At 38.9% G+C, this 26,835-nt stretch overlaps 4 protein-coding genes, 1 long non-coding RNA gene, 6 other non-coding genes and 3 pseudogenes across 52 annotated transcripts; 11 read left to right on the top strand and 3 right to left on the bottom strand.

Moving 5' to 3' along the window:
- Positions 1-1,241: 1,241 nt before the first annotated feature.
- Positions 1,242-1,348, top strand: LOC147946475 (small nucleolar RNA R71). The gene has a single exon (XR_015595628.1). It is a non-coding gene; the product is annotated as a small nucleolar RNA R71 (small nucleolar RNA).
- A 1,351-nt stretch (positions 1,349-2,699) lies between these two features.
- On the top strand, positions 2,700-8,478 carry LOC104760918 (uncharacterized). Of its 38 annotated transcripts, none has more exons than XR_015594803.1 (25): positions 2,700-2,967; positions 3,076-3,161; positions 3,271-3,332; positions 3,434-3,526; positions 3,625-3,696; positions 3,780-3,852; positions 3,929-4,018; positions 4,119-4,191; positions 4,296-4,453; positions 4,564-4,615; positions 4,776-4,822; positions 4,907-4,999; positions 5,099-5,144; positions 5,248-5,352; positions 5,459-5,579; positions 5,714-5,844; positions 5,936-6,045; positions 6,247-6,332; positions 6,428-6,541; positions 6,659-6,750; positions 6,858-7,280; positions 7,401-7,463; positions 7,554-7,618; positions 7,722-7,779; positions 7,874-8,478. It is a non-coding gene; the product is annotated as an uncharacterized LOC104760918 (long non-coding RNA). The 38 variants fall into 38 exon arrangements; XR_015594814.1 differs by having other exon boundaries at positions 2,733-2,967; positions 3,929-4,013; positions 6,659-6,703; XR_002037274.2 differs by having other exon boundaries at positions 2,733-2,967; positions 3,929-4,013.
- A 385-nt stretch (positions 8,479-8,863) lies between these two features.
- LOC104778545 (secretory carrier-associated membrane protein 2-like) lies at positions 8,864-11,411 on the top strand. 3 transcript variants are annotated; one of them, XM_087507771.1, is made up of 12 exons: positions 8,864-8,997; positions 9,086-9,190; positions 9,290-9,352; positions 9,463-9,496; positions 9,588-9,710; positions 9,788-9,850; positions 9,940-10,033; positions 10,142-10,187; positions 10,283-10,350; positions 10,495-10,543; positions 10,633-10,698; positions 10,795-11,078. In XM_087507771.1, the coding sequence occupies exons 1-12, from the start codon at positions 8,944-8,946 to the stop codon at positions 10,879-10,881; spliced, it is 852 nt and encodes a 283-aa protein (XP_087363897.1). In that variant the 5' UTR covers positions 8,864-8,943; the 3' UTR covers positions 10,882-11,078. The 3 variants fall into 3 exon arrangements, with proteins under 3 accessions (XP_087363897.1, XP_087363898.1, XP_087363896.1); XM_087507772.1 differs by having other exon boundaries at positions 10,142-10,212; positions 10,254-10,350; XM_087507770.1 differs by having other exon boundaries at positions 10,495-11,411.
- On the bottom strand, positions 10,987-13,046 carry LOC104760899 (Pentatricopeptide repeat (PPR-like) superfamily protein). Of its 2 annotated transcripts, XM_010483902.3 has the most exons (2): positions 11,638-13,046; positions 10,987-11,538 (listed from the first exon to the last, which is right to left on the bottom strand). In XM_010483902.3, exons 1-2 carry the CDS (start codon positions 12,941-12,943, stop codon positions 11,138-11,140), a joined length of 1,707 nt encoding a protein of 568 aa, XP_010482204.1. In that variant the 5' UTR covers positions 12,944-13,046; the 3' UTR covers positions 10,987-11,137. The 2 variants fall into 2 exon arrangements, with proteins under 2 accessions (XP_010482204.1, XP_010482199.1); XM_010483897.3 differs by having other exon boundaries at positions 10,987-12,943.
- Positions 13,047-13,294: 248 nt separating this feature from the next.
- Positions 13,295-16,535, top strand: LOC104760885 (uncharacterized). The gene is made up of 3 exons (XM_010483884.3): positions 13,295-14,661; positions 14,953-15,030; positions 15,132-16,535. The coding sequence occupies exons 1-3, from the start codon at positions 13,645-13,647 to the stop codon at positions 16,398-16,400; spliced, it is 2,364 nt and encodes a 787-aa protein (XP_010482186.2). The 5' UTR covers positions 13,295-13,644; the 3' UTR covers positions 16,401-16,535.
- Positions 16,536-16,670: 135 nt separating this feature from the next.
- Positions 16,671-19,305, top strand: LOC104760876 (beta-glucuronosyltransferase GlcAT14B). The gene is made up of 5 exons (XM_010483872.3): positions 16,671-17,141; positions 17,224-18,195; positions 18,347-18,422; positions 18,504-18,619; positions 18,714-19,305. The coding sequence occupies exons 2-5, from the start codon at positions 17,547-17,549 to the stop codon at positions 19,220-19,222; spliced, it is 1,350 nt and encodes a 449-aa protein (XP_010482174.1). The 5' UTR covers positions 16,671-17,141; positions 17,224-17,546; the 3' UTR covers positions 19,223-19,305.
- Positions 19,306-19,458: 153 nt separating this feature from the next.
- Positions 19,459-19,530, bottom strand: TRNAD-GUC (transfer RNA aspartic acid (anticodon GUC)). Its single transcript has one exon. It is a non-coding gene; the product is annotated as a tRNA-Asp (tRNA).
- A 112-nt stretch (positions 19,531-19,642) lies between these two features.
- LOC104760871 (putative pentatricopeptide repeat-containing protein At1g03510 pseudogene) lies at positions 19,643-21,149 on the top strand (annotated as a pseudogene).
- A 243-nt stretch (positions 21,150-21,392) lies between these two features.
- Positions 21,393-21,536, top strand: LOC147946474 (small nucleolar RNA snoR134). Its single transcript, XR_015595720.1, has one exon. It is a non-coding gene; the product is annotated as a small nucleolar RNA snoR134 (small nucleolar RNA).
- A 47-nt stretch (positions 21,537-21,583) lies between these two features.
- On the top strand, positions 21,584-21,682 carry LOC147946473 (small nucleolar RNA U36a; annotated as a pseudogene).
- A 37-nt stretch (positions 21,683-21,719) lies between these two features.
- LOC147946472 (small nucleolar RNA Z223) lies at positions 21,720-21,814 on the top strand. Its single transcript, XR_015596083.1, has one exon. It is a non-coding gene; the product is annotated as a small nucleolar RNA Z223 (small nucleolar RNA).
- Positions 21,815-21,860: 46 nt separating this feature from the next.
- Positions 21,861-21,971, top strand: LOC147946471 (small nucleolar RNA Z278). The gene has a single exon (XR_015595698.1). It is a non-coding gene; the product is annotated as a small nucleolar RNA Z278 (small nucleolar RNA).
- An 81-nt stretch (positions 21,972-22,052) lies between these two features.
- Positions 22,053-22,166, top strand: LOC147946470 (small nucleolar RNA snoR97). Its single transcript, XR_015595950.1, has one exon. It is a non-coding gene; the product is annotated as a small nucleolar RNA snoR97 (small nucleolar RNA).
- A 90-nt stretch (positions 22,167-22,256) lies between these two features.
- On the bottom strand, positions 22,257-24,135 carry LOC104760862 (coumaroyl-CoA:anthocyanidin 3-O-glucoside-6''-O-coumaroyltransferase 1 pseudogene; annotated as a pseudogene). Its single transcript, XR_015594784.1, has one exon. The product of XR_015594784.1 is annotated as a coumaroyl-CoA:anthocyanidin 3-O-glucoside-6''-O-coumaroyltransferase 1 pseudogene (transcript).
- Between the last annotated feature and the right edge of the window lie 2,700 nt (positions 24,136-26,835).

Below are 26,835 nucleotides of genomic sequence, written 5' to 3'. Positions count from 1 at the left end.
GATAAGAGCTTTGAATGGATGTGAAAACTGAAAAGTGCAGACGATTGATCAAATAAAGAAGTTGAAAAAAGGTCAGAGAAATAACTGGTTGCTTGAGCAAGAAGTATCAGAAAAAATCGCTTCCTCTAGAGTGTTATAATTGTTGTTTTAGTAATTTCGGGATAGTTAAGAATTTTTTGGTTAATTAGATCCGTTTAATATCAAAAATCAAAATTTTAAAAATGGTTTGTTTGATATTTGCTTCATTTACTTCCTTTTAAATTTTAACGCTGTCCAAGTTTTAATTACTTTCCTTTTAACATATGGTGCATGCAAACTATATATCAAAACTAATAAAGTGTCATTACATATACATCATCATTATTATCTAAAAACAAAAGCAATGCACGGTATTTCCTTGCCTTTTGTAAAGTAATAGTTTTCTTTATGTATTACTCGATTTAACATTATCAATAAAGTTTTGTTTTTTTTAAAACTCTGTGTCTTCCAATAATATTTATTAATTTAGTCCGAACTAATTACAACTCGCGATTCGCGGTACGGGTTGCAAAGCCTTAGACCATGTTTCGCAAAGAACGAGCATCTGCGGTTAGATGGTTTGGGCGATTGGATGCGTTTCGGGAATCTCGGTCAGCTGACTGCAGACGTCCTATACGTGATGCTCTCGGTCTGGCCTAGAACGGATCGGGGGTGTTACAACTTGGGTGGTTTGAAACCCTGGTGGGGGACACATTTGACTCTGGTAACCTTGGTTATGTTGTTTAGGCACATAATTATGTTGTTGTTGTGCTTGTTGTGGTGGATAGACTTGGTCCTGTAGATTGACCACATTTGTACTCCAAGGCAGATTGTTGTTTTTGAACTGGTTGTAAGGCTTGAAACGTCCTTGGTTCTGGATGTAACATAGCTCAGCTATCTCATTCTCCCCATCTTGAATTGTTGTGTCCTCCTCAGCAAGAAAGTGAATGTTCTTCTGTTGACTAAGCAGAATCTTGTCTAACTTCTCATTCACGATCTTCATATCCTTCTTGTATTTCTCATCTGGGGCAGAATCAACAAATCTTACAGTTCTATCATAGTCTTCATTGTAGTTCCCATCAGACTGGGCCAAGTTTTCTACCAGTTCCCATCCTTCATCCACATGTTTTTTGAGAAAGTTCCCATTTGATGCAGTGTCCAGCAACATTCTGATCTTTGGTAGAACTCCTCTGTATAGTGTGCTACGGAGTGACTCATTGCTGAACTCATGGTGTGGGCACTGAGTTTGATAACCCTTGAACCTCTCCCAAGTTTCACAGAATGTCTCATTGTTCTTCTGTGCAAAACCTGAAATTTCATTCCTCAACCTTGTTGTTCTAGGATTGGAGAAGAACTTGGCTAAGAAGACTTTCTTGCATCCATCCCATGTGGTGATGGCTCCTGTTGGTAGTGTCTTCTCCCATAAGTGAGCCTTGTCTCCTAGTGAAAAAGGGAACAGTCTGAGCTTGAAACTGTCTTCACTAACACCATTGATCTTGGTTAGGCCACAGATTACACCTGCCCAACTGTTTTTTTGTTCAAGCATCCACACAGCAACGTTGAATATGTTACAACATTTGGAAGACAGGAAGTAGCTCGCATCCTATTCAAGAAATCCATAGCCTCTTCAAAAAGCGAAACTTCACACATACCAGATATCAATTTTGTATAAAAGACAGATCATGGACAAAAGTTTCAGTTTGCATCAATGATAGAGCTTCCCTCCACTTTCCTACTCTACAGAGAGAATAAGCAAAACATCTAAGTGTAAACCCATCCATCCGAAGATTTGCAAGAGACATTTCCCGATGAACCAAAGAAGCAGAGTCCAAACGATCGTCCTTGAGAAATGCCTGAATCAAACAATTATAAGTAGATCTTGAAGGTCTAAACTTAAAATCCTTGAGTCTACCTAACTCCTCAAGTGCAATGCTAAATGACCCATTCCTGCAATGTTTCCTTACCAAGACATTAAGAAATTCCCCAAACGCTTCCTTATCATCATCTCTAATCTGTTGCAAGAGTTCTTCCGGAATATTTTCGTCATCATCACGTACAATCAGGTCAACCAAAGCGTTATACACAGGAGGAGTATGCTTATAATCAATCTGCCTACCTGCCCAAACAAAGAAGCTGATAACATGAGAAGGTCTCTGTATCAAACGCAACACTTCAATCACCAAGCTCTCACTCAGTTTCTCTCTAAATTGCCTAAGAAACTTCTGGGATTTGCTCCCAAACACATCGTCGCCACCAGAAACAGCCTCTCCGATGGCTCTAGCATCAATAGGTTCAAGCTCCTCCGATTCAATCTCCTCTGATTTCAATCGATTCAATCTCCTCCGATTGATTCAATCAACTCTGAATTCAATCTCCTCAGATAGAATCTCGTCCAAGTTCAATCGGGCCAAAAAAATGATTGAGAGATTCGCAACAGAGAGCGAGAAAAAATTGCTCTCACCCAACCTTGCGCTGACACATCACATCCTCTTGTGTGAAATTGAGTATACTAAATAAGAGGAACTTTTCTTCTTTTTTTCCTTTCTAATTTTTTTTTTTCTACTTTTTCACTAAAACTCCTCCTTAAACCCCCCCCATTCGGGATAACCTAACGTTCTAATATTTATTTTTTTTTTCTTATAACGTTCTAATAAATATTTCCTCTTCTTTTGTTATCTAATAAATTTCCTTTTCCTGTTAACCCTAAATTTCCTATTTCTTTTTTTCACATAGTGTTTATAAATACAACACCTATTTGAGAAATCAACACAGACACTTCACTTCACCGAACAGAGAGCGTTCGATCTATTGCTTCTCTCTCTCTCTCTCTCGGAATCTTTCGTTTGGTGATGATTTTTGAAGAATGAAGAAGATTCAGAGCAGAATTTAGGGTTTACGATTGATTACCCAAACAACAACAACAACGACATGTATAATCATCTTTCAATTGTATAGTCATCTTCTTCCGCATCCATCAGCGTGTAGGTTATTAGATATTTTCTCTTTATCTTCTCTTGTGTTGTCTTCTAAATCTGAGTATTTTGCTGAATTTTGCAGGAGCCAAGTGGAGTATCGGACGTTGCTTGTTTGTTTCTTTATCCATGGCGTTTCTTCATCTCTGTTTTGACGACGACCAAGTACAGGTTTTAAAAATCTTATTGGGTTTTTTTCCCTTCTTTTTTTTTAGGGTTTTCACCTTGGCTCTCTTATAAAATTAACGATGGTTTCTTCTTTCTAATTCTCTATGTACAGTACAGATCGGGATGACATGGTTAATGATGAGTGAATGATGTTTCAGAACTTGGTGATTTATGGTTTGTCTTCTGGTTTTCTCTTTTTTTAGTTGTTTGTTCAGTTCACACTTGCAAATTAACTATGTATATGGTTTCTTCTAATTCTGTATATGTATGTGCAGGTCAGTGATGGATTGAAGAATGAAGAAGAAGAAGAAGACTCGAAACTGCTTAAGGTTTGTTTGATGATGCTCCGAACGACAACAACATCAATGGTAAAAAAAAAAATCCCATCCTCTTTCTTGTAAGTACAATTTCATGTTAGATTTTGTTTTTCATTGATAAAACATACATCACCGTCTCTTCTCAACAGGATCGTTGATGAATTAGCAAGTGATGATCGGAGGAGGAGGAGCAAGCTGTTTCTTTCCATGGTGATTTCACTGTAAGTTAACTCTCTTCTTCTCTCTTGCTTCTTCTCACTTGGATTTTTGAGTTTTACTAACCACTATACAGAGACATATTCAGTGATCCTAATGGAAGTTATATGGATTTTTGAGCTTTTGAAATGCCAATGACAAGAGACTGCATCTGCCCCCAGGTATGAAGTATTAGATAATTACCGTATTATCTAATACTTATATGTATTTACATTATTGGCTGTCTTTCTTTTTCAGTGATAGGCTTCCTGCTGATCCTGGTGTTGTGACTTGTAAGGAACTACTTACTTCTTTTGGTAGAGAGAAGAAGCTCAATCGTCAGGTCAGGCAAGACTCACAATCACTCAATACATTCATTTCAATTTCCCATCCATATGTGAGACTGAGAATTTTTTTGGTTTTGTTTTCCCTGCTTTTGCTTCTTTAGATGATGGAGATATGTATATTAGTAGGGATGATACTGAATCGTGGACCCAAGTGATAGTAAAATCCTCTTCACTGTAAGTCTTCTCAAAATCCTCTGCTTTTCTTTATTTTGTTCTCTTTCAAGTTTTTTATCTCCCTCAACCAATGATCCCTTTTCTTTTTTTTGTTGAACAACAAGGTACTACTGAAGTGGAACTGGGCGACAAGGCACCAAAATTCAAAGCAAAACCCTTGATTTTACTAAGCTAAAATGGAGTCCAGAAGCAGGTATATTGTGTTGTAGGTTTATGTTTCGTTTTGCAGGTTTGCATGAAAAGCTTGAAGCTAAATATAAGGGTATGAAAAAAAAAACATATATATTTTTTTTTCACTAAGGCTGATTGTTATAATTCAGACTTAGAAAATTAGATTACGGAAGCTTCCTCTAATTCTCTGTTTTTGTGCAGATGGGTGATATGCTATGGGTTTGAAGAATGAAGAAGATTCAGGACCAAAAAGGTAACAACATCAAACTAATACTTCTTGTCATAGGTGTCTTTGACTCAAGGTACATTGTGTTTTATTTAATTCTGTTTTTTTTTTTTTTTTTTTTTTTTTTTTTTTTTTTTTTTTTATCAACAGTTTAACAAGAATATCAGGTTTATGTTTCGTTTTGCAGGTTTTCATAAATTGGATGTGTTTAAAAATCTTGAAGCTAAATATAAGGTATTTTAAAAAGAGTTTGCAGTAAAATTGTTTTTTTCCAGCTCTTCACAGACACAGTAACGTTTTTGAGTTATGTTTGGTTAGGCTGAAAGAAAGGAAAAGAAAGAAGAAGGAGAAGATGATGAAGAAGTTGAAGAATCAGAGGGAGGAGAATCTGATTACGGAGATTATGATCAGGTTCCACTTATTTTCCGAATTAATGGTGGATTGCAACATTGTGATCTTGTTCTCAAGTTGGTTTAAAACATTGTTCTTCTTAAAATGTTTGTTTTATAGAATCAAGACTTCCATGATGATGACGATCAGGCAGATGAGGGTGAATGTAAGCATCAATCTTTATTCTCTGTTTCCCTGCAATTATTGTTTCCATGAAACTTATAATCGATTCTAATTAACTTTTTTTTTGTCTTGTTTCTTGCCACTAGTTGAAGATGTTTATTCAGCTCCTTCCTCAAAATGAGCCCTTCACTCCATAGCTCGAGCTTTTGCCTGCACCACAAAGAAGTTCACCACATCTGCCATAATTCAAGGTAGTTACCCTCCATCAGAGATTATCATAACTTTAGAACAAACTTATAGCTTGATGGATCTGTTTTATTAATGTACAAGGACTCATTCTTTCTTGATCAACTATAGGTTTAAGATTGGATTTACTTTTGAGTTTTTGGGACCTATTTCAAGATTTCTTCAGTTCAGACCAAGAAAGCGTTCGATTCTAGTGGTGGCGAGAGAGCAAGCAGACCTGAACAAGTCACAGGTATCTTCTCGTTTTCTTCTAAACCTATGAATCGATTTGATTTTGGTGTGATTTTATTTTGTTTAAAAATAAGAGTTTCACTTTTGTATCATAGGTGAAATAGTGTGTTTGTTTCTTTCTTTTGGGTGAAACAGGCGTGTGTTCGTGTTTTCCAACCAAGACGATGATTTATTGACTCAAGATTTTTTCAAGGATGAAGTAGAATCAGAAAAAAAACGGTCGTGGGCGTTCTTACGGTAACAGCATCAAACAAACTGATTAAAAGGTACATTGGTCTTTCTTCCCTTGTCCACTTCCATAAAAGTGAGTTGAATTTGCTTTTTAATCGGTTTATTTGTTTCTTTTGGCTGAAATAGGTGTGTGTTTGCGTCCCACCTGGACGATGATTTATTTGACTCAGAACATAAAACGGTCTCCGCCCGCCGTTCATACAGTAACACTAACAACATCAAACTGATTTTAAAAGGTAAGATTGGTTCTTGGTCTTGACTCATCACATCATCTTCCCTTGTCCGCTTCCATTAAAGTGAGTCGAATTTGCTCTTTTTTTGTTGTTTCAGTTTTAGATGGGAATGTGACTGTGATTTTTTTTTCACTTCGGCTGGTTGTTTTGGTTTCAGTTCTAATTCTATATTAAGGAAGCTTCTTCTAATTCTATATTTTGCAGATCGGTGAAATGCTATGGTTTGAAGGACGAAGAAGGTTCAGGGCAAAGCAATCAAATGATGTTCTTCATCTCGGAGCTATTGGATGGTATGGTATAACTAGAACTTTCATTCTTAATTCTTTTTCTTGACCATACAATATTTGTATTTTGTATTCATCTGAAATTAGGATTTCTGTTGCAGGTTCGTGTGGTTCTTGAAGTATTTGTCAATTTAAGACCGATAACAGTGTTACAACAAGTACAATATCTCTCATAGGCAGATCACTGCTTATGATCATCCGGGAGCTTACTGGAGGTCAGTATTAAGTGTTTACACAGAAGTATAAAATTTGTTCTTGATCATGTTTATAATGTTTCCATCTGTTGGGATTATCAAATTGTCAAAGTTTGTGTCTTTCTTTGTTGAATATAGGTATTTACAATACGCATCCTCGGGGTTTTACCACAAATGAACAAGGTGAGGAAGTTTGCTTTTGTACTGAGTCCTATTCTGCTGCAAGTGAGGTATTGCCATGAACGAGTTTGTTTTTTTTTTTTGGTAATGATGAACGAGCTTGTTTTTTGTACTGATTTACTGTTTTTTTTTTTCTTGTTTTTTTTTTGTATCACAGGAGAGAAGAAAAATTGCCTATTGCCATGAACGAGCTTCTGCACAACATCAAGTCAGAAGGAAACATCATCCTCTAGCCAAGTATTATTTGCTACTAACATTGAAATGAGGCTAGGTGGTAGATATAGTGATTCAAAGATTAACTTCACACAATAACGAGAAAAGATGGAGAAGTGATATGAGAAAGAAGCCAAATTAAAAAAAAAGAAAATTAAAGATGCAGAAACTCTAAAACATAGTAGCAGATTCAGGTTTGAATAAACTTGAGCAACAAGAGAGGGACAAAAGGTTCCACTTGATGCATTAGTAAGTTAGTTTATCAGGAGAAGAACTCTATCTGGAGCTTGTGAGCTCTGGGAAGGTATTAGCAGATCCGTGGCAAGTTGCAGCCTTGCTTCAAGACATGGGAATTTCTCCAGGAAAGGTGCCGTGGGCATATTATTTGGAATGGTTTTTGTTGTTTCTTCTTCCTTCTCTAGGTGATGCATTCTTACACAACGATGGTCCAATCCTATTCTGGACATTGGATTGCGGTTTGTTTCAGGAGTCTAGATACGAAGACGACGACGGTATCTATGATATTGTTAATCTTCTGGAGAGTGTTGCGGTGAGATTTGTTTCTCCACTTTTCTTTTTCTAATTTCATTAAATCTCTTTTGTTATGTTTTGCTTAGTAACGAGTTTGGTCTAATTTTAGGATGATCGGAGGGGGACATTGTTTGTTTCCATGGCGTTTCTTCTAATTTGACCGAGCAAGTAGATGTATAACAATTCTATGGTTTATTTAGGGCTTTTCACTTTAGCTTTTTCTATTAGAATTACGAATTAGCATTTAATGGTTCTTCTTCGTATTCTCTATTTGCAGATCGCGGAGATGCTTTCAAGAATGAATGAAGTTTCATCACAAAAAAAATTTGGCCGGCGTACTGATTCTAATGATTGATGGTCCTTTATATTTTACACAATTTTAGATCGGATAGAGACTGATATATATATATATATACAACTATTACGCAGTTAGTGAGAGGAAAAGCAAGAAGGGATATTTGAAAGGTCGTCCCTTGCAGCAACTTGAAACAATGACGATGATGGTGTGTCTCTAGTCTTCCAATATGGCCCTTGGAATCTCTGAGATCAGTGCGTTTAACTAGCAAACACTGGAACACTTTATTCAAAAGTGGGAGCTTTACGTAGATGCACCTTGGTAAATTAGCAGAAGCAGGGGAGTTTGGGATATGATCGTGATGATGGATTACAATTAATGTTTATTTAACGAGCGTCGTCGTCGGCAATGGAAACCCATCAGCAAAGCCTCTGAGGTAAACTTACTTGCTTTAACGAAGAACAAGTGAAGATAGTTGTGTGCTCTTATGTTCCAAGTTTAGCGCAAATCAAGCTACCTGAAGCTTGAAGCTAGAGGAGTCGAAAGGAAAAGACAAAGCAATTAAGACCAACTCATGGTCCTTTTGTGGTTGGACCAGTTTTAAAAGTCAAAATCTTAAAGCTTGTTCACTTTGTTTGACCTTTCTTCGTGCTTTGGTGTGTGCTTTGCTTGTAACATGTTAGCACGTCGAGCAGACACATTATAGTAATGATCTTTCAATAGAGTAAAAGGTTCAATATATAATTGAGTTCTAATTTTGATAAACTAACAATAGAATGATCTGTTACAAGCGAACTTGTGACCTGTGACTTTCGAGCCACTAACCGCAAAGTTCGGATTCAAACTTTGCACGCGCGTTAGTAACCAAATTCTATTACTAGTGAACTAAATCCAATTGAAACCTTAGAAAACCGAATAAAATTCAGTAAACCGATCCATAAACCAAATTGGAAAAAACAATTTCCTGTTTAACAGGTGTTGAAATATTGCTGAACAAAAACGAAGCGAGCACCCTTTAAAATGCCTTCGATTTCTCTGGCGCCATTGATTTAGTCTTCTCTCTGTGACTACAAAGTACCCATTCGTTGAAACCATTTTCTTCCCATTTTCGATTTCTGTCAAAATCCAACGACCTCAAAAAGACAAAAACTCTTTCTTGAGTAAGTTTCTTGATCTTAAAAAAAAAAAAAAACCATCTCAAAGAATGGCACGACATGATCCTAATCCATTTGCTGATGAAGAGATCAATCCTTTTGCGGTAAAGAGCTCTGTTCCATAAATCTTGAATAGAAACGTCTGAATCTCTCTAATCGTTATCCATTTGGTCTCAATTTATAATGTTGTAGAATAATACAAGTGTTCCTCCTGCGAGCAACTCTCATCTCAAGCCACTTCCACCGGAACCTTATGATCGTGGTGCAACCATTGATATCCCTTTGGATTCTGGCAATGTACGATATCTTCAATACCTTCTGCATTTTACCTTTCATGTTTACTCAAAATATGGGTAGATGACACGGGAAATCTCATTTTTCTGATTCTGTTTAAAGGATCTTCGAGCTAAAGAGATGGAACTTCAGGCTAAGGAGAACGAATTGAAGCGGAAAGAGCAGGTGATTTCTGGTTACCGAGTCTCTTCAGTCGATATCCAAGCTAATCCTGAGACTTACAGTTTCAATGTGGATTGTATCTAACCCATCTTCTTTTTCTCATTGTAACGCAGGAGCTTAAAAGAAGAGAGGACGCAATAGCGCGAAGTAGTGCAATCTTTCTACATATGTTTTACTACATCTTCCAATGATCTTTTTACGAGTTTTTGTAGCTAACCTGGTACGGTTGTTTTGGTAGCTGGGGTTGTCATTGAAGAGAAGAATTGGCCGGAGTTTTTCCCCATAATTCATCATGACATTCCAAATGAGACTCCAATTCATTTACAGAAGATCCAATACGTCGCATTCACCACATTGTTAGGTCTGTAAACACGCCTTAGACCGCTGCTAAAAATCCAGACAAAAGTTAACTTGTGGAAGAACTCTTGAACTATGCAGGTTTAATAGGATGCCTCTTCTGGAATATTGTGGCAGTAACTGTAGCTTGGATCAACGGAGGAGGTTACTATTTTTACCCAAACGATCAGTTCCATAATACTATTTTCCTCTAACCATGTTGATCCATCTGATGTGCTTCGTTTTGCAATCAGGTCCCACTATATGGCTCCTCTCTATCATCTACTTCATTGCTGGGGTACCTGGAGCTTATGTCTTATGGTACCGTCCTCTTTACCGAGCTACCAGGTAAAACCAGCTCTCTTAGTATATGCTGGAACTTGCTCAGGAACACGATGCATTGTGAAAAGATATATGACATGAGTTAATAATACAACGTGTGTGTACCTCTTGCAGAACTGATAGTGCCCTGAAGTTTGGAACCTTTTTCTTGTTTTACGTGGTAAGAAAAACCCGCATTTCCATTGGTCAATTTCCTCTGCATTTAAGGTTTTCAGGAAGCCATGAGAAACTAAACCCTCGTCTTGCACTTTTCAGTTTCACATCGCGTTCTGCGGCTTTGCTGCAGTTGCTCCACCAGTCATCTTCCAAGGAAAGTCCCTCACGTAAGAGTTTTCTTCTGTATGAAAGCATCATAATCAGCCTTTCAGTTTTACATTCTTCAACAATTCGTTATTCAATGAAGATGTGGAAACCTTTTGAGTAATTGATGAGCTCTGATTCCATGTATTTGTTGGTTTTGTGGACAGAGGTTTCTTGCCAGCAATCGAGCTTCTAACTACTAATGCTGCAGTAGGGGTAAATAACTTTTCTGCCCGATTACCAGTATTTTACTTCGGGTTATGGGAGTTTTCTTACCTAATTTTCTTCTTTTTTTACCCTCACAGATTATGTATTTCATTGGTGCTGGGTTCTTCTGCATCGAAACACTTCTCAATATCTGGGTCATTCAGGTTTCTCCACTTCTTCTGTTCCAGAATTTATGAACTTGTAAATCACTTCAATCCATCTGTTTTTCTAACCCATGACGTGCAATACTCGATTTTCAGCAAGTATATGCATACTTCCGAGGGAGTGGCAAAGCTGCAGAGATGAAGCGTGAAGCTACAAAATCGACCTTGATGCGTGCACTATGAAGCAAACACTCTTTACCAGAAGATGTATCAATGGCGGCTTGAGGTTAAAATCTTGAATCATCCACAAAACATTTGACACAACCCTTTTCTCTGCAAAGTCTAGGCTGGCAACTGTTTTTTTGTTTGAATTACTTTGTAAAGACAAATCGCTTACATGGAGACCTCAAGCAAAATTGTGTGGTTTAAAGTTGTCAAAACCATTTCTTCATGAATACTAGAGAAAAGTCCCTAGAGGGATACAAATCTTTATAGCTTTCTAATGAGCATCAATCCAGCTCTGTCCAATAGTCTTTGCTACTCCTCGTCTCACCATTAACTTACGAATTCTGAGTGCATCACCATGGCGACCTATCGCCTTGTACATGTTACTGAGAAGCACATAACTCATGTGGTACTTTGGTTCCAACTCCATCATTCTCTTTGCAATCCGCTCTGCAATACTGGAGGCATCTGCATTTGCAGCACAAGGTCCAAGCAGAACTCCCCACAGAGACGCATCATTTCTACATTCTGCTCCCTCCAACAGATTCTCCGCTTCTTCAAAAAAACCTGCGCGTCCTAGAAGGTCAATCATGCAACTGTAATGCTCAGTACCTGGTTTAATCCCGTAACTCTTAGCCATCAACGCAAAGTAATTCCGTCCCTCGTCAACCAAACCTGTATGACCACATGCAGTGAGGACCGCGATAAAACTGATATAGTCAGGCTTTATCCCTTTTTGAACCATATCATTGAAGAAACTAACGGCTTCTTCACCTCTTCCATTTTGAGCCAGCGCAGATAGCATGGCGTTCCATGTTATCATGTTCCTAGAAGACATCTTGGAGTACACACGACTAGCAGAATCAATGCATCCGGACTTCCCATACAAGTCAACTAAAGCCGATTCCACAATCACATTATCACAACATCCTCTTCTCACGTACTGGCCATGAATCTCTTTCCCAAGTCTTACTGCTGCCAAACCAGCACACGCCTTAAGAACAGTGCCGAAACAGTAGAGATCTTTCTCTTCCATCTCCCCGAACATCTCAATCGCTTTCTCATGCTCTCCGTTCTGACAGTATCCCCCGAGTAAGGCAGACCAAGATACGGAGTTTTTCTTAGACATCCTATTGAACACTTGCCTAGCTTCCCGTACGGATCCACATTTACCATACATATCAAGAAGACTACTCTCCACTACCACATTGCTACCTATCCCACTTGTTATAAGCTTCCCATGAATCTCTTTGCCTTGCTTCAGCCTCCTCAGATTACCACAAGCTGTCAAAACCGTTCCAAAAGTAGACCCATCGGGGACCAACCCTTTACCCCTATGCATCGCGTAAAAAAGTCCCAAAGCTTCCTCATACAAGTCGTTCTTCGAAAACGCAGAGAGTACAGCTGTCCAACAAATAACATCTGGTTCAGGCATTTCGTCGAACACTCGGCGTGCATCTGCTGGTTCTTGATTCACACCATACATATACGCCAATGTGCTAGAGATAACATGGTTCCACTCGAACCCACGACTAATAACGACACCATGGAAGCACCTCCCTGACCTAACGTCACCGAGCTCAGAGCAAGCCTTAATTGCCGAAGACAAAGTAAACGCGTTCGGCTCTAAACCAAAACTCACCATCTCCACAAACACCTCAAGCGCTTTAACGTGTTCTTTATCCCCAACGTATCCAGACATCATCGAAGTCCAAGAAATCGCGTCCTTGACGAACATTCTATCGAAAACTCTCCGAGTCTGTCTCATATCAGGTCCCAGCTTGAAGTAGAGAGAGAGCAAGCCGTTCCCAACGTAACGGTCAGCTTCCATACCCGATTTGACGACTTGGGCGTGAAACTGAAGGCCGTGGATAAAGGAGACGACTTTGGTGCATGTTTGTAGGAGAGACGCGTAGAGTCTCGGCTTCGCAGACGAGTCTGTTGAGTTGAGTATACGAATGGCGTCGGTGAGCTGACCCGATTTACAGAGCTCCAGGATCCGAATGGCAGATGATGAAATCGAAGGGCCGTGACATTGAGAGACGTGTTGACTGAAATGGCGCGTCAGGCTGCGATTCATCGGAGGCGCCCACAATCACCACCGGTGAACAAATTTGTGAATACAACAAAGGCACACTCAATACAAATATTATCAATGTCTAAAAAAGACTAAAACCAAACATAAGCACAAATACTTTAAAAAAAACCTTTTTTTTTTGTAATGTTACGATTTTTGTGAGATTTTATAACTGTTAAAACTAATTGAATTTCACATATCAACTTCAAATCATGATTTTTCAGATTACTAATAAAAAGTTACATCAAATTCTGTATTTTTTCTTGTATTCAGAATATTGTCGTGGGAGTTCTAAAAAGTTATAACAAATATGTATATATTTAGCAATGTCGTATAAATTTTGTCTCATACAATACAACTACGTACAGTATTATTATATATTTATTTATAAATTTTTATATAAGCATTGAAATTAAAATAAATATGACAAAGAGAAAAAAAAAGGATGGAGATAGGAACGGGTAAAACCCTAGATTGGTGCCAATGGGGAACACCACAAACAGAGAAGAGTAGTACTTTTAACCCTGCTCTTTAAAACCCTAAAAACGTATCTGCGTCATAAACCCTCGCGCCTTTGCTCTCTCTCTCTTTCTCTCAAGTAGTAGTAGTAGTAAGCTAAATAAGCTGCCTTTATTTATTTAAGTTAGCCGCCGCTTTTTAACTCTGAGAGAAAGTCATGTTCTTTCACTTTCTCTCTTCTTGCCATGGTTGGATTTCTCGCTAAACCCGTTGAAGAAGAAGAGCTGCAAGTCCTAGTCGATCAACAAGACCCCAAGGTAAAAGCTTTCAAGGACACTCTTGATTTCCCTTCCCTCGATTCTTTTCTTGATTTCGATTCCGTCTCTTGGTTTGGGAGTAATCGAAACGTTGAGGAGTTTAGCATTGAAGATACCGACTTTGGTTTCTTTGAGAACAATATGGATATGGTTCAAGAAACTGTTAAGTCTGAGTCGATTGAGAGAAAGCCTGAGCTTTGTGATGGCATATCTGGCCAAGTTGCTGTGAGTTCGATTAGTCCTGAGTCTATGGTTGAAGAAAAGCCTGTGCTTTGTCATGTCATGTCTGAGCCAGTTGGAGTGAGCTCTATTGAGGCTGGGTCGGTACAGCCCAAGGTCTGTGATGAACCAGCAGTGAAAGATTCAGAACCGGCTGTTTCTGACAACTCTAGGCCCATGGAAGGTGAGACTGAGCCAGTTGTTGTGTCTGTTGCTTGCCCCACCATGGATTTGGATGATTCAGGGTCGAAGAAAACAGATGAGGGTTTGGCTTGTTCTATTGAAGTAGGGTTGAAGAAGGTAAGTTTGGCGATGGATGATGATGACAAGATTGTTGATGCTAAGGGAAAATCGGATTCTTCTGATTCTGAGAGCGAAACCTCAAGCTCTTCTTCAAGCAGTGCTAGTAGTAGCAGTGAGGAGGAGGAGAGTGATGACGATGAGAGCGACCAAGAGGAAAATAACAAGGAAAAGAAGTTTGAAGATCACATGCTCTTGGGGAAAGAGGATGATCTAGCAAGGGAACTTGAAGAGGGTGAGATAGAGAATTTAGGTGAGGAGTATGGGGATGACGAAATTGAGCTTGTTGATGATGATGATGATGATGATGATGATGATGATGATGACGATGATGAAGTGAATGAAATGGTTGCTTGGAGCAATGATGAGGATGATGACTTCGGTTTGCAAACAAAAGAACCTATAAGGTCAAAGAATGAGCTCAAGGTACCTATGCTTCAGCTTTTCACATTTCACATTTCATAGGTATATATCTTGCTGGCTCGAATGCTGAAGCGTTGTTTACTTGAAAGAATTAGAATCCATTATCTTTGTAGAGTAAGAAGTATGTTCCATTATATTTGTAGAGTAGTTGAAAGAATTGCAATCCATCCATCAATCCGTTAGAAGTTGCAACAAGAAACCTATGTACCGTCCTCAAGCTATCTGGCATTACTCTTTAGGCATAGAAGCCTTCTTTTTGCTGAGTAAATTATGAAGGTTTGTTAACTTTTGCAGGAGCTTCCTCCAGTTCCAGCTGTGGATGTCACTCTGGAACCGCATCATGCCACACTTCCTGTTGGAGTTGTTCTTTCGGTATTATAAACATTACCTTTACTTGTTTGCAATTGCGTCTCTGTTTGATGTGTTGACAATCCACTGCTAAAAGTATACCCGTGTGATTTGTGTGTTTACAGATAATGAGCACACAAGTAATAGTTGAGGGAATGGAAAAGCACAGTCCTTTGACTGAAGGTTCTATCCTCTGGTTAACTGAAAAAAGAACCCCATTGGGACTGGTGGATGAGATCTTTGGACCCGTAAAATGCCCTTACTATATTGTGAGGTTCAATTCAGAGAGCGAAGTGCCAGAGGGGATTAGTCAAGGAACACCTGTCTCTTTTGTCGCAGATTTCGCTCAACATATCCTTAATATCAAGGAACTGCAGAAGAAAGGTTACGATGCATCTGGGGATAACGACGAGGAGATACCAGACGAGCTAGAGTTCTCAGATGATGAAAAAGAAGCTGAATACAAAAGAATGCAGAAGATGGAGAAGAGAGGGATGATGAATGACCAAAAACCTGGTAATACAAGAAACAAGAAAAAGAAAAACCGAGATCTCGAAAGGCCTACAAGCAACTACTCAGGAGAATGGACAGAGAATCAGGTATCTAGTTCTCTAACCTCAAGCCGTTCTGATCCGCGTGAGATGGGTGGTCCGGTTCCAACTCTTCATCCGCGTCCTCAAATGGACGGTTTTCCTCCAAACAATGCAGCGGCATGGAGGCCCCAAAGTAATCAGCAGCACCCATATCAGTTTCCTCCTATACCTAATCAGATGGGAATGCACAATCTAGCCCCAATGCAGATACCTTTGATGGCTATGCAAAATCAAAACCAAATGATGTTCCAACCACAATTCAATGGTGGCCAGATGCCAATGCCAGGTGGACCTGGAGGCTTAAACTTCTTTCCAGGCCAGGCTTCAGCGCCATGGCCTGCATTGGTTGGTCAGAACTGTTTCAACCAACCCTTTGGGATGGGTCGCGGTATTCAGCAGCAGCCATTACCGAATGAGCTGAATTTTAATCTGTTTTCTGAAGGTCTTCAGATGCACCGGCCACAGCCACAAATGCACGGGCCACAGTCTCAGATGAATCCACAGTTCCAAATGCCACCACAGTTCCAAAGCCACCCGCAATCTCCAATGAACCCGCAGCACCAAATGATGCACCCACCACAGTCTCCAATGAACCCGCAGTTCCAACGGCAACCACAATCTGATATGAGACAATACACGCAGTCACCAACTAACTCGCATTCTCCAGTGCAAACACAGTCTCAAGGGTTTAGCAGCGGGCAGTCTTCTGAACGGGGAAGGGGGTTCCGTGGTCGTGGTAGAGGTAGAGGTCGGGGTAGGGGTCGCTTTGGACGTGGTCGAGGTAGGCAACAGTCGGGATGAAACTGTTTTTTGTGAAGCATTTTTGATGTGTGTCAAAAATAGGCTTTATTTAGTTTTGTATGCCAGTTTCTGACTCGAAAAAAAACAAAGCTACGGTGATATTTCTTCTTGCACCAGAAATTTTTTTCACACATATTTTCTAATTGCTGCTAACAGAAATAACCAAAACTTTGATATTTCTTCTTGTACCAAAAAAAGTCAAAATAGATATAGACTATATAGTCTCTACTAGCTTAGTCGGCTTTTTTGAATAGTGAATTCAGCAGAGCAAAAGAACAGTTAGTTAATTTTCTCGCCGTTGATTTCGTTACTAATCTAACGCATTCATATCCGTTGATAATGCCACGTGGACTTCATTGCTCGTAGGTACGTACATGATCATTAAAATTATGTCTTACTGTACTACTGATCTTTATTTGATTTTGCCAACAATTAAAGGGCCAGCTTAAATTAACGCCACAAAAATGTCTCACGTACTTATAAATTATTAACTGACATGTCTCTCTGTCTCTCTCTCTCTCTCTCTCTTCTTCCCCGCGTCTGACTTGACATTCTCTTTTTTAGGAAAGCTTTGATTAATCCGTTGACAGTTTCACATCGATTCTCCCCAAGTTTCTCCTTCTGCAGAGAGAGAAGATTGGAATTTCATCTTTTTATGTATCCTCTGTGTCTTTGTTTCTGCTGCCCTAGTTTTAGCTTCTGCCTCTTTCAGCAGACGTGAATACTGTCTCCAATTTTAAGGTAATTCAAGACTTAAACTTGAAGTATCGTCTTCTTCTCCTCTCTGCTTATTTTCCTTGTTTCTTTTTTTTTTTGAGGTTAGATCTGACTCAGCAGCTTTAGTGGACTCAGGAAGACAAAACCTTTTTCTCTTTCCATTGGCTGCATGCCAAAAAAGGCCAATTGCTTTCGGTTGCCGCAGCGGATGATTTTGCTGAACTCGCCCAAATCTGCAACTTTGTTGCAATTGCAAATCTCTCTTCTTGGTTTCGGGTTGTTTTTTTTGGTAATCGTATCAACAACCCTTGTACATAGTTTTTGATTTGAAATCAGATAAAGATTCGGGATTTGGTACTCTACAGACAAATTCTCCTACGTCTAGGTATCTGAACTTGGTGGGATAGGATTAAGAGTGGTTAGGAGGGAATGAGAAAATTGTATAGGAAGCTCAGAGACCCATTCGCTAGGGTGAAGAGACATGTTACTTCACATTCAAGGTTCAGAGACAGAAACTGGATGTTCCCTTTTATAGCAAGCTTGATCATCTCTATTACTCTCCTCCTCATCTTGTTTATTTCTGGCCAATTCGACGGCGGCTTCTATGCGGAAGAAGCTCAATTACCACCATTAGATTTAGATGTTGTTGAGCCAGAGTCTAATGACTACTTTGTAGAATCAGGTTTCGAAAACTCTTCGCCTGCTCATGTTGTACATCCAGAGCCTCCTACTCCTCCTAGGTTAGCTTATTTGATATCAGGAACCAAAGGCGATAGTCATAGGATGATGAGGACTTTACAAGCTGTCTACCATCCTAGAAACCAGTACGTTCTGCATTTGGATCTTGAGGCTCCACCTCGGGAACGGATGGACCTGTCCATGTCTGTTAAGAATGATCCTACTTTCCGTGAATTGGACAATGTTCGCGTCATGGCTCAGTCTAATCTTGTTACTTATAAAGGCCCTACAATGATTGCTTCTACTCTTCAAGCCGTCGCTATTTTGCTGAGAGAAAGCTTACATTGGGATTGGTTTCTTAATCTTAGCGCCTCAGATTATCCTCTAGTAACACAAGATGGTTAGTAAAATATTCTCTTTATAATGTTTTAGTAGTAGTCTCTGATCTATTATTTCGTTTGCAGTTTTGGTTCCTTGTGGTGGACTACTCATCCTTTTCAGCTTCATATTTAGCTGTGCCTTATATAGTGTTTGTGGCCTTTTTCTTGCAGATTTGCTACATGTCTTCTCAAACCTGTCTCGGAATGTCAATTTCATCGAGAATATGCAGCTCACCGGATGGAAACTGTAAGTAGAAGCCATGCTAAATTGTTCGAGTCACACTGGAAACTCAAAGCATGCGTGTACTTACTTAGACTTTCTTTGCAGGAATCAGAGGGCTAAATCAATCATTGTTGATCCTGGCCTATACCTATCAAAGAAATCCGACATTGCTTGGACTACTCAACGACGATCACTTCCAACTTCTTTCAAGCTATTCACCGGTTAGCTTCTTAAATCTCACATTTACATTTTCTGTGAGAAAGATTATGGAACGTCCTGAAGAATGAAGATGAGATCTATGTCTTAATTCTGCAGGCTCAGCTTGGATAATGTTGACACGGTCTTTCCTTGAGTACTGCATTTGGGGATGGGATAATTTCCCAAGAACAATACTAATGTACTACACAAATTTCGTATCTTCTCCTGAAGGATACTTCCACACAGTGATCTGCAACAGCAAAGAGTTTGTCAACACTGCTATTGGGTATGATCTACACTACATTGCTTGGGACAGTCCTCCAAAGCAACACCCGAGATCTCTCTCCTTGAAGGATTTTGACAATATGGTCAAGAGCAAAGCTCCCTTTGCGCGTAAGTTCCACAAGAACGATCCGACGCTAGACAAGATCGATAGAGAGCTATTGGGACGGACACACCGGTTTGCACCTGGAGGATGGTGTGTTGGGAGTTCAGCTAATGGCAATGATCCGTGCTCTGTGCAAGGCGACGACTCAGTGTTGAAACCTGGACCTGGTTCTGAGAGGTTGCAGGAGCTTGTTCAGACACTTTCTTCTGATGAATATATGAGAAAACAGTGTTCTTGAAGTTATCTAGTGATCACGCTAAATATTACGTTGTATATTGTTTTGTTTGATTATAAATTTTGGTCTTAGAAATTTACTACAAACACATGAATCAAGAAAGTGGAAGTGTAGAACACAGAGACAACAAGTACAAGTAAGGTGGGCTTTTATGGGCCAAATATAGCGTGAAGTGGCATGATATGGGGGACCAAGAATAAGCCCAAATAGCTTTTACACAAGAAACAATTAAAAAAAATCGCCGTTGCCGGGGATCGAACCCGGGTCACCCGCGTGACAGGCGGGAATACTTACCACTATACTACAACGACCTTGTTGTCTATCGATGTACAAAAACCTTAATAAATATATATTACCTGGTATCTCTACCACTTACGCCTGCTTGCGTTGTTGTTCTTTTAGTCGCGTTTGTTGCCGCCAACACCAAAAGCTCAGTTTCAATGTCTTCATCGTACGCGTCGAACTGCACTAAATTGATATCTCTGACCAAACAATTGAGCTCTTACGCGAACCAAGGACACCATGAACAAGCTCTCAATCTCTTTCGCCAAATGCATTCTTCTTTCGCTTTACCTCTCGACGCACACGTCTTCTCACTCGCTCTCAAATCGTGCGCCGCAGCTTTCCTTCCTGTTCTAGGCGAATCAGTCCATGCCCACTCCTTCAAAATCCAATTTCCTTGCCAACCCTTTTGTGGGATGCGCGTTACTCGTTATGTACGGTAAATGCTTGTCTGTTTCTCACGCTCGTAAGCTGTTCGACGAAATTCCTCAGAGGAATGCTGTCGTGTGGAACGCTATGATTTCGCATTACACGCATTGTGGTAAGGTTCGGGAAGCGGTGGAGTTGTATGAAGCTATGGATATTTTGCCAAATGAGTCTTCTTTCAATGCCATCACAAAGGGTTTAGTGGGCACTGAAGATGGGTCTTATAAAGCAATTGAGTTCTATAGGAAGATGATTGAGTTTAGATTCAAGCCTAATTTGATCACGCTTCTTGCTCTAGTGTCTGCTTGCTCAGCCATTGGTGCTTTTCGTTTGGTAAAAGAGATTCATTCATATGCTTTTAGGAATCTGATTGAGCCGCACCCGCAATTGAAAAGCGGGTTAGTGGAGGCATATGGGAGGTGCGGATGCATTGCCTATGTGCAATTGGTTTTTGAAGGTATGGTTGAGAGAGATGTGGTTGCTTGGAGTAGCTTGATATCAGCTTATGCAATTCATGGTGACGCGGAATCTGCTCTCAGAACATTTCAAGAAATGGAATCGGCTAAAGTACCACCTGATGACATAGCGTTTCTGAACGTGTTAAAGGCTTGCAGTCACGCTGGATTAGCTGATGAGGCTCTTCTTTACTTCAAGAGAATGCAGGCTGATTACGGTTTGCGTGCAAGTAAGGACCATTACTCGTGTTTGGTGGATGTCTTAAGTAGAGTAGGGAGGTTTGAAGAGGCTTACAAAGTGATTCGAGCTATGCCTGAGAAGCCAACGGCTAAGACATGGGGGGCTTTGCTCGGAGCTTGTAGGAACTACGGTGAGGTTGAGCTTGCGGAGATTGCTGCAAAGGAATTGTGGAAGATAGAGCCAGAGAATCCGGCGAATTATGTGTTGTTGGGGAAGATATATATGAGTGTTGGAAGACAAGAAGAGGCAGAGAGACTTAGGTTGAAGATGAAGGAGAGAGGAGTGAAGGTTTCACCTGGTAGTAGTTGGTGTTGACATTATTACCTCGTGAAATTGTTGTAAGCTCATACACACACTTTTTAAAATCAAGATTGTACAATTTAAATGATATTTTTAAATTCAAAGGAAATGTAATATGCAAAAGTATATCCAAAAGAAGTCTGTAATTTGTGATCTTGTAACAAGTTAAGATAGCGTAGAAATGTATGATGGAACTTGAATTTTGTAATGCCAGCCAAAATTGAGCTAACCTAAACGTTTAAGTTTAAACCAACTCCGCCGGTTAAAATTTAACCGCAAAGGGGCAATATTGACTTTTGGGCATAGAGATAGCTGAAAGAGGCTAGGGTTTTGACGAGCCGCGAGCTATATAACATCATCTTCTTCCTTGCTCTGTTTCTTACAGTTTATCGATCTTTAGATATGTCTACTTCTTCTTCGTCTTCAATAGCTTAGGGTTTTATATGTACAAATATATATAGAGTATGGTTAGCAGGAGCCTCCCGGGCTAATCTGATTACAAGAGATGAGGAAGTAAGCCCCAAAGCTCCTGCTAGATTTGTTTTTTGGCCGTTTGTGTTGCAGATTCGCCTTATTCCTTAGGCCCTTCTGTGTCAAAAAAACGGCTATATCTATATCTCTTTAATGGTAGCCATGTTCTTGTTTAGTGTTTTTGTTAATGGGCGATGATTATAAACTTACCCGCGCTTCTGAGATGCTTCTTTAGGTCAATGAAGCATATACGGTATAATACATGGTTGAATTTCTTAATATGAGCCTTAGTTCTTGTTTGTTTCCTCGTCTTCTAAGTTTTGTTTTTGGGCAGTGATGATTAATCGTAACAGCTTGATACGCCAGTTCTGCTTCAGATAATTCTTGATTGAAAAAGCTGTATTCTTATCTGAGCCTTTATTAGTGTTTCTTTTACCAAAGTGTTTGTTTTCGAATTCTTTGAATTGTCGATGATGATATAATCCAATCTTTACGAGGTGCAGTGGAGCTGAGACCCTGTTTTTCAGGGAGAACCCCTTGGCAGAAGCTGCAATTTCTTTGATTTCTTTGGGTAGACTTCACTTCATTACTTCATCGTTTTTGTTTTTTTTTTTTGGTTTTCATTAATCTATTTGAGTTTAAACTATACACTTGCACTTGTTTCCTTTGTGCTTGTAGTCTGAAAAAACTCATATATCTTTTAAGTGTTCTCATCAGCTTCGTCTCATCTTTATAACCATGAGACTAGGAGTTAAACAAGTACACTACATTATCATCTTCTTCCAAAATTAGCCCGAGTTTTTTGTTTTGCTCTGTCCGAGTATGATGTTGCCTTTATTCATGAGATTGGAAATGAATGACATGATTAATGAACGGCTTTGGTGGAATAGATATCTCATGACACCTATAGAAGTTGAAATATTTGGCCGTTACAAGTTCTTGTAAATGAGAAAGGTTGGTAATGATATATTATGATTTAAGGGAAATTAAGACTGGTGAACAAGTTGTTGGAGAAGAATGGGAATTGTGCTATGTTTCAAATTTCTTGATCCCCTCTTGTAGAATCATAGCAAAGGCATCCATTGTTTTCTTCTCCAGTGCTATTCCAATCTCAACTCCATTACTGCCGTCTCTGGTCTCTGCGAATGCTATAGAACCTCCTGTTTCTATGTGAGCTATATCCATTTTGCAGGGCTTTCCTAACCCGAAATCCATATCATACATTCTCAGTTTTGGAGCTCCTGCTATTGATGTTGGAAAACGTGACATTGCCCATTTGCGTACTCCTTGTCCCCAACTTGGGGCTGTTTTCAATATATCACTTGATAACATATCACTGATTCTCGCTGTCAGTGCATCCGAAGCAGCCAAAACGCCTCTGTCCTAGCAAATCTCGTTTCTTGACTGATACGATACCAGGAGCTATGCAGTTGCCAAAGTATGTTTGTGGTATTGGTTCTGTTTCTGCATACTTGAGTCGATTCCTGCAATCCACATTAATCATCAAGTGAAAGACCTCATCTTTCTCTCCCTCCTTTCCACTTTCTTCAATAAGCGTCTTGATCAAGCTCACCCAAGTGAACGCTAGATACACCACGAAGGTAGAAACAGGAGACTGATTCTCAGACTGCTCTGTAACCCAATGCTTGAGATTTTCTATCTGTTTACGGCTCATTGTAAAAGTAGCTCTGACCATGTTCTCAGGCGTGGCGTGTGAGCTGTGTTTTCCAGAGTTTTGGCTCCAAAACCTCTCCAAGTGTCCGTTAGCTACCTCGCCCGGGTCCTTGATCATGTTTCTGCAGCTGTGATCAGGCGGAGAGGGTAGAAGAAGCGTGGCAGCTGGATCTTGGCCCTTAGATTTGGTCAATGTCATCCAATACTTCATAAAATGACTGAAGGTGACTCCATCTGCTACAGCATGAGTAGCTGAGTTGCCTATACAGATTCCGGCTCCAGGGAAGATGGTGACTTTCATCACCCTCGTTGGCCGCATCAGAATTTCTTCCGGAGAGACATGAGGAGGAGGTAACTTTGGCATGACGCCATGCAACACTCTGATATCTTTAGCAGAATCGGCTTTCAAATCATTGAAATCAGCTGTTCCAGTGGACTCTGCAACAATGAGAAGAAGAGAGTCTTCGCCATCCTTGTAGCGTAAGTAGGGACGGTCGGGACGAGGCGGGATGATTAGTTTACCGGCGTAAGGGAAGAAATGTTGGAGGGTAATGGAGAGTGATTGTTTGAGGTTAGGCAAAAAGTCTTTGAGGAAACAATCAGTTGAGTTTTGGTAAGAGAAGAAGAAGAGAAACTCGGAGAGTGGTAGATTGAGCCATGGGGCATCGAAGAAGGTGAGAGGAAGAGTGGTGGATGGAACGGTGCCTTTTGGGGGAGAGATGTGAGTGGTCTCGATGATGTGAGTGGTCTCGATGATGTTAGGAGGTTGAAGATGAGCCATGGTGTTATGTGATTGAGCTTTGAGGAAATGAGTTGCTTTGTTTTTTTAAAGGAACGTGTTGTGTTGTATTGCACCCACCGGGCAAGTGAAGAAAGTACATACAAACTTGAAGTGTTTAATTTGATCAGACGCTCTCTCTCTCTCTCTCATGTGCCCAACCTCCACACTAGTCAACCACCATTATGTTTGATAAAAAAAACATTTATTGGGCCTTTATGATGTTTCTTATTGGGCCTTTAATTGTTCAGTATTTTACATTATTATTACCTTGAAAACAAAATCATTTACACAACTAGGTTTTGAACCCGCGTAGTTATATTTGATATATTTTGATAAAAAATATATATGATTTATGATGGTAGTAAAATATTATCTTATAAAAATTTTAAATTAGTATTAAAGAAAAAGTTATATTTCAGATACACAATTTTTTGAAATATAAAAATCAGTTGTGTTATAAAATCAAATCTAATAAAGAAATCATGAATTTAACTCGACATCCGGGCGAGGTAAATTAAACTGATGACCTCACATATCCTAAACCATTTTTTTGACCACCAGAAAAACAAAACAATTTTATCATCATGAATTTAACTCGTTTTCATATTTAATTGATCGCTACCACCTATGTTTTCGTGTTTTTTTATTCAATGTTTTCTTATTTTTCATATTCTTTTTTATCATTTCTATTGTCAAATTTTGTGGTAATCGTCATCATTACTTTTACCGTCTGGTTCTTCGCTATACTCTTTTTCTTCTTCTTCCTCGTCAACTTCTTCATATTCTTCTACTAAAAAACTTTTTTTATACTACCATACAACTTGTTAACAATCAAACTCCAAGAACAAAATCATTTTTTTCTCATAAAAATAAAAAATAAGATAAAAAATAAAAAAATTAATGAAAGAATATCAACTCATCTATAAAATCATACACAAAAATATGTTTTACAGCTCATAAGAAATAAAAAGCACAAACGTAGATAAATAAGATAATTTCTGTTTTACATAAATACTTATAATATTTTAAACTTTTATAAGGTTTTGAAATATAAATTTTGAACCTTTTAGAAAATTTCAATCTATACTAATAAAAAATAGAAGCTATAAGCTCCTAAAGGCGTCCACCTAGGATTTTAAACCACCAATAGGGATTATCCACTTCACTAATTAACATTTTTTAAATTTCCAGAATTTTTTAGAAAAAAAAATTTTTAAATTTATGAAAATAAAATAACTATGTACAATATCCCACATCGGCTAGAAAATTTTTAGACAATGATTCAAAACCAGTATAAATAAGATTAATATGTTTCCAACAACGAATGAGCAGGAAAGCTTGATCCAGTTTAAAAGTATATTCGCTTTGATCCAGTTTTTTATTTAATCAAATTAAAACTTTAAAAAGTTTCAAAAAATATATTATAATATTTAAAAACAAGCTTATAGCTTCTACTTTTTATTAGTATAGATTAAAATTTATTTTCATAAAGTACAGTCAATAAATGTTCCTCTCTCTTGGGATGAGGGATTATAGAACAAGTCTTGTTTGTCACATTTCCCTGGTGGCAACATATATCATATATGATTGATGTTAATAATGTTAATAGGGTACTCAAGGTTGATGCTATATATTATCGCTCGTACGTAATTAATAAGAGGAGATGCATAAACATAACAAAAAAAACACAAAAACTTAACGAGTTCAGACTTCCAGGAAACCCTACATCTCGCCGAAGATATTTTACCCTGGCGATTCCTGAAAATCTACTATTTCTCCTTCACCCAAGTTACATAATAAAATACAACACCATATGCATATTTAGTATTCCTTCTCTTATGTATATCCTCAACATTCAGTGGCGGATCCAGAAACTTAATCAGCATGAAGCACATATTACATATAATTAATCATTTTGAATGTATATAATAAATGTTAAATAAAAATAACTTTTAAATATATTAATAAATATCAAAAAATAAAATCTGAAAACACCATTTTCTAAACTCCCCTCTCTCTTTTTTTCACTAAAAAGATTATATTGATTGATAATAGGATTCAGAAAGATTACAAATCACAAGATAAAAGACGAGAATGAAATTACAGAGACATAAAGATCTATCAATAACCTACAACTAGAAAAGTAAAGGATTTTACACATACAATGTTTAAACCAAAAACATCTTGTCTTGAGACTGATTTATCTCTCGAAAACCATAAGGACTTCCGGCATACCAACAAATGATAACGGGTTTCAACACTAATGGCCATAACAAGAGAATGGAACTTGGTTTTCTCCGCATAAGATGCATCTTTCTCTATAAGTGTTTTGTCAAGGGTCTCCTGGGATTTAACCGTAAGGTAATCGAGACCCACTTGAACCTTTCAACGCCACAACGACCAAGTAATTAAGCTTAAACGGGTTGTCAAAAAAAAAAAAGAGCTTAAACGAAGCTTAATACTAGATGAACTAATCCAAGCATAACCAAAGCTCAACCCCCAACTAACAAAGAGAAATAGTTGAGGAAGAGAAACTTAGCCTAAACGAGGGAGACTACATTCCAAACAAGGGAGGCTACTAAACCTGAGCTCTAATGATACCAGATCTAAAACAATTACAATCTGATCATAGCAAACAGGGGACACAAGAAGAGAGAGAGGAGAGGCAAACGAAATACCAAGATAAAGAAGAGTCGGAGATCCAATGATGCATAGATTTGTCGATGAAGGAAGAAAGAAGAGCCGTCGCAGGAGGAAACAAGGATCTCCACTGTTGCGTATTCTCAACCAAAGTGAACCAGCGAGATCTGAGCCTCCACTCCGTGAAAAGCAAACAGCAACGACGACCCGAGCTCACCAACAACCCACAGATCCGAAGAATCTGGAAACAAGGACAATATCTCACTAGCTCTCGATCTCAAAATCTTCAGTTTCACATGCCAAAATCTCCACACTTCCTCAACCGTAGAAAATAAAGACAAAAACT

The sequence above is a fragment of the Camelina sativa genome, chromosome 3 (genome assembly GCF_030686135.1).
Source record: "Camelina sativa cultivar CO46 ecotype springtype chromosome 3, ASM3068613v1".
NCBI classification, from domain to species: domain Eukaryota; kingdom Viridiplantae; phylum Streptophyta; class Magnoliopsida; order Brassicales; family Brassicaceae; genus Camelina; species Camelina sativa.
The sequence above is the reverse complement of the archived record's forward strand: the minus strand, read 5'-3'. Positions and strand labels throughout refer to the sequence as shown.